General features: G+C 40.8%; 1 protein-coding gene across 1 annotated transcript; it reads right to left on the bottom strand.

The window, feature by feature from the left end:
- Nucleotides 1-1,841: 1,841 nt before the first annotated feature.
- On the bottom strand, nucleotides 1,842-3,686 carry LOC146839376 (zinc finger protein 862-like). Its single transcript, XM_085650793.1, has one exon. It carries the CDS (start codon nucleotides 3,684-3,686, stop codon nucleotides 1,842-1,844), a length of 1,845 nt encoding a protein of 614 aa, XP_085506919.1.
- Between the last annotated feature and the right edge of the window lie 3,767 nt (nucleotides 3,687-7,453).

Genomic DNA, 7,453 nt, shown 5'->3' with positions numbered 1-7,453 from the left:
AAGATATATGCATATATATAGTGACAAGTTATACATATTTACATTTATATATATGCATGTATATGTATGCATGTATATAGGTGCACATATGTGAACAGATGACTATAGATGCATATATATGCATTCCTATGCATATGTATGCATGTATTTATTGTTTTGCATTTTGATAGAAATGCAGATGTATATATGTTAATATATATGGTATGATATATATATAAATATATATTAACATAGAAAATTGCGTTGAGCAGAAAATTTCCAGCACTCCAAGAGGTAAAGGTTCTTTGATTTTATTTTTAGTGATGTTACATCTACGCGTTTCGACGGCTGAACGCCGCCTTGTTCACGATGTGGGAACACCATTCACTTACAATTAAAATAGACATTCCAAATGGTAGACATCAACAACGGACTAAATTTCACGACATAGTATATTTACTGTGAATTCAGTGGCCATCTTTGAACATTTAAACAGGCCAATTTTTATAAACAGTATACCAGGAAACTCATTCAATATATATAGAAAGAGTATGTTTGTTATGACTTTTTCACATGGAAAATAAAACATTTAGTAGAAAAATTGATTTCTTACTCATTCCTGTCATTATTCCATTAAAAAAACCAATATCATACTCATAAAAGCTTTATATCCTTATTTCTATTACAATTGAAATCATAAATAGTCCAATGCAATTCAATTGGAGGGTAAATGCCAAAAATTAATTTTTGACGTTCAAATTGAAAGTGCCAGAGCAAGTTTCCATTCATCTTAAACTCAGTTCCTTCACTGAATTAGAGTATAAATGTAGACAGTACTGGATATTCAAAAAAAGTGCTTGTGCATATTTATTACAGTACGAGATATCAAAAATAAAGTGCTTTTGCTTTCATCTCTGACTTAATTTCAGCCCTGATTCAAAGTGCACATTCTTACAGTACAAATCTAAAACAAAACTGCTAGTGCTTTCAATCTTCAGGTCAATTTGTTTATAACCCAAAAAAAGGGTGCAAATGCTTTAGCTATATTATATGCAGTCAATTCCAACTAATATACTTTTGTTCTATTTATCAAATATAACCACCCTTATTTTTATACCAACATTATTGTACTGTTTTAACATCAAATTAAAATTTCAACAACCCTCCATCTCCGACTTCATTATTCTGTGTCTATCAAAAAAATGTCAGAAATGTCTTATAACAAATCTTGATTTCCTTGTGTGCAGCATTACTCTTCATCTTTCTATTTTATTTTATTGTTCATTTCAGACAGGTGTAAAGGTCTTCATCAATATTTAACCCATAAGGCTCCTTACTATTGAACTCTAGAAAAAAATAAGTTTCAAACTTCCTGAGTTCTCTCACCCTGTCTCCCCCTCTCTTTTTCTTTGGGATTTCTGCTACACAACTGTACTGTAGTCTCAAGGAGTTGCTCTCATGATATGATTCAAAATGTCTCGCAATAGGATAAGTTCTATCCTTATTGATAATGGCTCTCTGATGTTGCAAAATTCGTTGGTATACACAGGGGTGTGGAATTTTCCAAATAATCTAGTTGTCCAAGGGACAAAATGCCACTGAGATCTACATGTCCTGTAAAATCCACTTGTCCCACCTACCCCCGTTCCACAACAAACCAAAGGGCTCCGGCTGACAGAGAAACATTAATATATGTTTGCTTTATTAAAATCAGTAAACCATTGAATGCTGTGCAATAATAATGCTAAAGGAAAACTTGTCAAGCGATATTATAAATCCCTTTTCATCCAAACATATAGAAATACAACAATAAACGATCTTGCATGGCACAGGAATCTGCTCTAAAACTAGTACTTCAACAGTTATGATAGATGTGGCCTTTTATGTCCGCACACATGCTTTGTGCCTCCTGTTGTAAGCCAGAGATCAATAGCTCTGCTGGGGTCATAATCCTCAAAGTTGGGTCCTTCTACCTTAAGAAGCATTAGGTCTTGGAGAACATCTTGATTTAACCGTGTTCTTAGTGGATTCTTAATGATATTCATGGCAGAAAACACACGTTCAGCTTCTGCTGTAGATACACTGAATGTGAACATCATCTCCACAAGCTTTAATATATTAGTCAACGAGTAAGGTTTTGTTGCTAGCAGGGTGGAATATGCAGGCAATACAGGAATACCTTTGGTCTGAAAGCTTTTCATATGGGTTTTAAGTCCACAAAACTCCTCTACAATTGCTAACCTCTCGTCTGTGGTGAAAAGTACCTCAAAATGTTGTACAATTGCCTCAATATCAGAGAGCCCATATGTATAGAGCTCCTCTCTACTTTCTGGCCACAGTGTATAATCAAATGCCTGAAAACCTTGAACTGGCATGCTATTAAAATTTTCAAACCTCTTATCAATGTACTTAATCATACTGTCAATGAGTTCACTGTCACTTTGGACTGTTGCTGCTGGTGGGCAGTGTCCTGATAAATTTATTTCCCAGCCATCAGTAGAAATGTGTCCAAACTTCTTTTCTTCAGGGTGGTACAGTTTTTTAAACTGCTGCATATATTCACCCAGCTCACTCTTTAGGCCTACTAGGGTCAACGCACACCTCTCTACAGCAGGTGGAACATGCAATAAAAGCAGTTCATTAGACTGAAAGAATTCTGAAAGCTGAGACACTGGCTTCAGAACATCTCTCAGACTGTAAAGGTTTTTTATAAATGTAAAACTAGTAACAACTGAGAGGTACTTTTTTGCCTTCGCAGCAGAATCATCACTACCAGCTGCGACCTGTCCCAAGTGTAGAACCACTGTCTGCAGGTTTTGTTGCATGGCTGCCAAAGCCCTGGTTTTGCTGGAAACCCATCTAACCTGTTTAATATCAGTGAAATGTGCAAAGTTTTCATCAATTATTCTTGAAATTTCTTTGGCATCTCTTCGCCTCTTAGGACTATACCAATAGAATTTGAAAATCCATTTCAAAGTTTGCTCAAACTGACAAATAGAGGGATGGGATTTTACAGCATCTAGAATCCCAAGCTGAAGCTTGTGAGCTACACAATGGAACGGAAGAAGAAAAGGAATGTCTTTCTTTAGGAGTGCTGCAACCCCTCCCTTAGATCCCATCATAACTGCAGCACCATCGAAATTGACAGCTATTAGTGATGGACCTGGATGTTCTGCAGACCTTATATCTACTAAATCCAAAGATAACCTTTTAATTCCTTTAACTATACCGTCCAGAACTCCTTGAGCATGTGCATGTTCAAGTGGAACAAGATCTGCAAATAGAGTGTAGGGTTTCCCACCATTGACTACTCTGACCAGCACAGTTTCCTGTTCAGTGATTGCACTATCTGTACTTCCGTCAGCAATAATGCAGATGAAGCGAGAATTTGAAACTATTTTTTTGATGTCCTGTCGAAGTATATCCGCCTCACATCTTATGAACTCTGTGGCTTTTTCGCGGTTTGCATAATTTTCTCCTATATCCACACCTGCTTTCTTCATAGCCCTACATAGGGTGTCCATGTCTGAGAGTGGCTTACCTTGTTTTGCAATTAGGTAAGCATTGTTAAACAAGATGGTCAGTTTCTTTCTTTCTGTTTCCTTCAGTTTTTGCAGTGCTTGCATGATGAGGGGCTGCTCTGTAGGGACACTGGAATTTGAGGTACTCGCTGTAGGGGTCTGACATTGCAAAGTGGTTTCTTTCATTTCCTGGCGGTGCCATGAAACACATGTCATATGTGCCTTACTACTTTCATGAGCTCTGATTGGTTCAATGCGCAACTGGTCACATCCACTTAAGAATGCATTCCTACCGGAACCCGAATAGCTGAGTGCTATAGTAGGATATTTTTGGCAAATAGTGCAGTACATTTTTGGTCCTTCCCCCTCCGGACTTTCCTTCAGGGCTAGCCATGGCCAGGATTCCACCCAGTGTGACTGAAAAACTCGTTTTCTTTTTTCAGCGTCATACTTTTTGTTCTTAGTTATGTTAGGATTCTGTGCAGTGCTACACGGCCCAACGGCCTCAGTTGTTTTTTTTGGGTTTCCTTCTCCTGGGCTATCTTTATCACTGTCTTTACTTTTTTTGAATCCAAAGCTAAATAGACTTTGTTGAGACATATTTGCCTGTCAACTGGACAAAAAGTGATCAAGTATGAGACTACTTAATTCAGTTTAAAACTCACTGTCCACAAATGTTGAGTTATTTATAGCAACAGACTTGTCTTTTCTCAGATAGGAAATTACGCTAAATCTTGAATGAGGTTTCCTCCTACATTTTTCCAAACTTCGAGAATCAAGGGTTGCTGCTGCCTGCTGCAATGAACCTCTATGCTGCCTCTATGCTTCGTAGTGATTCTGTTTCATGCAAAGTTGTGAACGCACAGCTGGTGCTACACTGGCTGGCACTCTAGACCTAGAAGCCAAGAAAAGAATGTACACTAAGAACAAGGATTTGAGCTTTGGAAAAGTACAAGCTAGCTTTCATAAACTTTAATGCAAAACTACCATCCATGTTACCAATAAAGAATAAATGAAAAACATTAGAACTGACTGCTTGAGAAAGATGATTGATGGAGTAAAGGAAAGAATGAACAAAGAAAATAATGAAAGGTAAAAGAAAATAAGGCAAAAAGAAAGGAAAGAAAAATAAAGAATTAAGGAAGGTAATAAAGAAAGGAAAGGAAAAGGGAAGATAAACAGGAAAGGCAGAAAGCCAGACGTGGTGAGCCCTACTCCTTGCGAATCGGTAAGTTATCGAAAAAGAAAAGAAACAGCAAAGTTGGGAGCTTCCTAATAATAAGTATCGTTTTTTCGCCAAATGTACCCTCTTTGCATTTGCAACTTTAATCAATTTTGTAATGTATATTTGTCGGTGTGTTTATGCAGTTCTGGGCTGAAAGTAATAGTTCACTATTCTATATTAGGACAGTTAGGACTCTTTAAGTTATAAATTACAAGTCACCAACGGATGTCTCTACTGAAAGCATTAATCTGCAGATCTGTTTCCATCCTATGCACTCTCTGTAATCGACTTTGTACATGTTCTTTACCCCCTTACGCACTTTCACTAACTTCACCGAGGTCACAACCTCAACTATACAACTCAACTATACAACAGGGATCTCCGCTGGCGTTTGTGTGTTTATTCATGCATGAGTGTGCGTGTGATCTGTGTTTGTTTTTCACTATTGACATCGCTGTACAGGGGGCCTAAAGCACTTGGCAAGGGGTCTCAGACAGAGAAAAGACACGTAGGAGGTCGTGAAGGGTGGAGGTCGCACGCGCAGCATGTTAGCAGCAGTGTACGATGGCGGACGTTAAAACCTGGTGGCCTGCCATACTCTCCTGCCAAGAAATACAACTGACTTAAAAACACAAGCCGGCATTGAGGAAGAGTCGGAGCAGAAGAGCGGCGCCAACGTGCGCATGTTTTATGCACAAGTACACAGGGAAAGTACAAACAGGAAGGAACAAACCTGTGCCCAGATATGTTAGGATCAGAGGTAGTCTATGGAAGATGAAACGAGGGGAGTGCAGGTCCACCGATGCAGAGAAACGTATGGCCTTTAAAGGGAGAAAGACTGGGGGGGGGGGGGGGTTGATCTACGTGCACCGGATGCAAACGAACCTAAGGCATATAAAGGGGAGGAATTGGGGGTTATACCCCAATGCAAAGGATCTAACTGGTAAATGTGGTTACACATCAATCGAAGCAAGGTAACGCCTAGCCTTGAAAGGGAGAAAATGGGCGGGGGGCGGAACGAGGCATTAAACTGATTCACACCCATGCACAGAAACATGTGGCCTGCGCGGCCTGTGATGGAAGAGGGGCGAGTTTCGGGTTCAGACTCTGGTGCAGAGGTCAAGGAGGACGGTGTTTCGAGTCCACATCCACCGAGGCACCAGAACCCCAAGCTTCACTCTAACCCGCCGGCTCATCCCGAGATGTGCGCCTCCTAGATAAGATAGCCGGGAAACAACGCCACCTAAACCACAACGATACAAAATGTGACATTTAATTATTCTGCAGTAGCCTGTAGCCTGGAGGCAGATTAACATCTCAGTAGTGCAGCTGCCAACACACGCCTCGCGGGAGGTGTGCGACTGTCTGCTGGGACCGCGGCGACACTTGAAAGCAAAGAGAGCACAGGAACGAAGCTCACGGCGACAACACACGTCCAAACACAAAGAGTGCCCGATATGCTAGCTAAGCTCGCTAGGTCAATGCACCTGATGCAGGGGCCGGCTAACCTCACCCAGGCGCACTTGATGCAGAGATAACCTCACCCAGGCGCGACCTGCATTTCCAGTGTTGCCGACCTAGCCCGCCATCTTCTATGGTCAATGAAACCCATACCACAGCAATGCGGTTGTGGTGGAGTTTTAAGAGCTTTGGTAATTGGTGGCTATCCACGTTCCAGTTAGTGCAAAGATAGTGGTCTCTTAATTGACACTGACACATAACTTTTTTTTTTCTGTCTTGACCGCACATACCTATAACTTCTGAAGAAGACGGACCCACGAGGCACAGCAGGGCAGGGCGGGTGAGCTGCGTCTGCCAGTAATGGCGCGGAGGCTACGTCTGCGAAAGCACGTACGTACGCATGTACGTACGCTCTTGGGCGAAACCATTGTCCCCGCATTAAGCAGGTGGCATTTGCAACCCCCCCCCCGTACTTTGCATATCAGTTGCCGCGCTAAGCTGCAATACGCGGTTCATAGTATTTTACACGGCCAGACACTATCTTTCCCACATCGTCCGCGGCGACCCTGGCTACTGATAACGGCGCACCAGGGCGCCGCGGCACAGTTTGGGAGCCACTCTAACGTGATTAAAAATATCTAAATGTCTACATGTCCGTCGGACATAAATAGACAATAAATCTTCTTGCCCGTGAATTAAAACAACATGGTTCGGGCGTCGGGCGATATGATTCCCCCACCCCTGTATACAGGTAGAGTGGTACTTCCTATATACATTTTCGAGCATGGGCATTGCAGAATATAAACTACAAAACTCAATCTACATGTTAGGAAACCTTTGACAGTCACTGTTTTATTAAAAAATGTCGTAAAGTGAGTGTGATTCAGTCCATGTTAGCACGCCTTACACTTTAGGCATTTTTTAAAACCCACTTTTTGTTGTTGTTGTAACCAGGTAATAGTTCCTACTTTCCTTTCCTGAAATTTACTTTTTACCATCAGATCTTTCAATGATTTGGATTTCTTATAGGTAATGTCTGGATGCTTTTTTATTTTGGGGCCTGGAATCAGATCATTTCTTACCGAATACCAATATTTATTCAAGATTCATCTTATTTCTTTATGTTCGGAATTGAACGTTGTTATAAATCTCTGACAGTCCAATCCCTTCTCACTTTTTTTAGCTGGGTCTTAGATGGCTCGAATAACGCCCTGTGTCTTTCCAACTTTCTTGCTTTTGCTGCTGCCCCATCAATAATGTGTGGTGC

This window comes from Triturus cristatus, chromosome 4_1, assembly GCF_964204655.1.
Source record: "Triturus cristatus chromosome 4_1, aTriCri1.1, whole genome shotgun sequence".
Taxonomy (NCBI): domain Eukaryota; kingdom Metazoa; phylum Chordata; class Amphibia; order Caudata; family Salamandridae; genus Triturus; species Triturus cristatus.
Note: the sequence above shows the minus strand (reverse complement) of the source record. Positions and strands in the feature narration are given on the sequence as shown.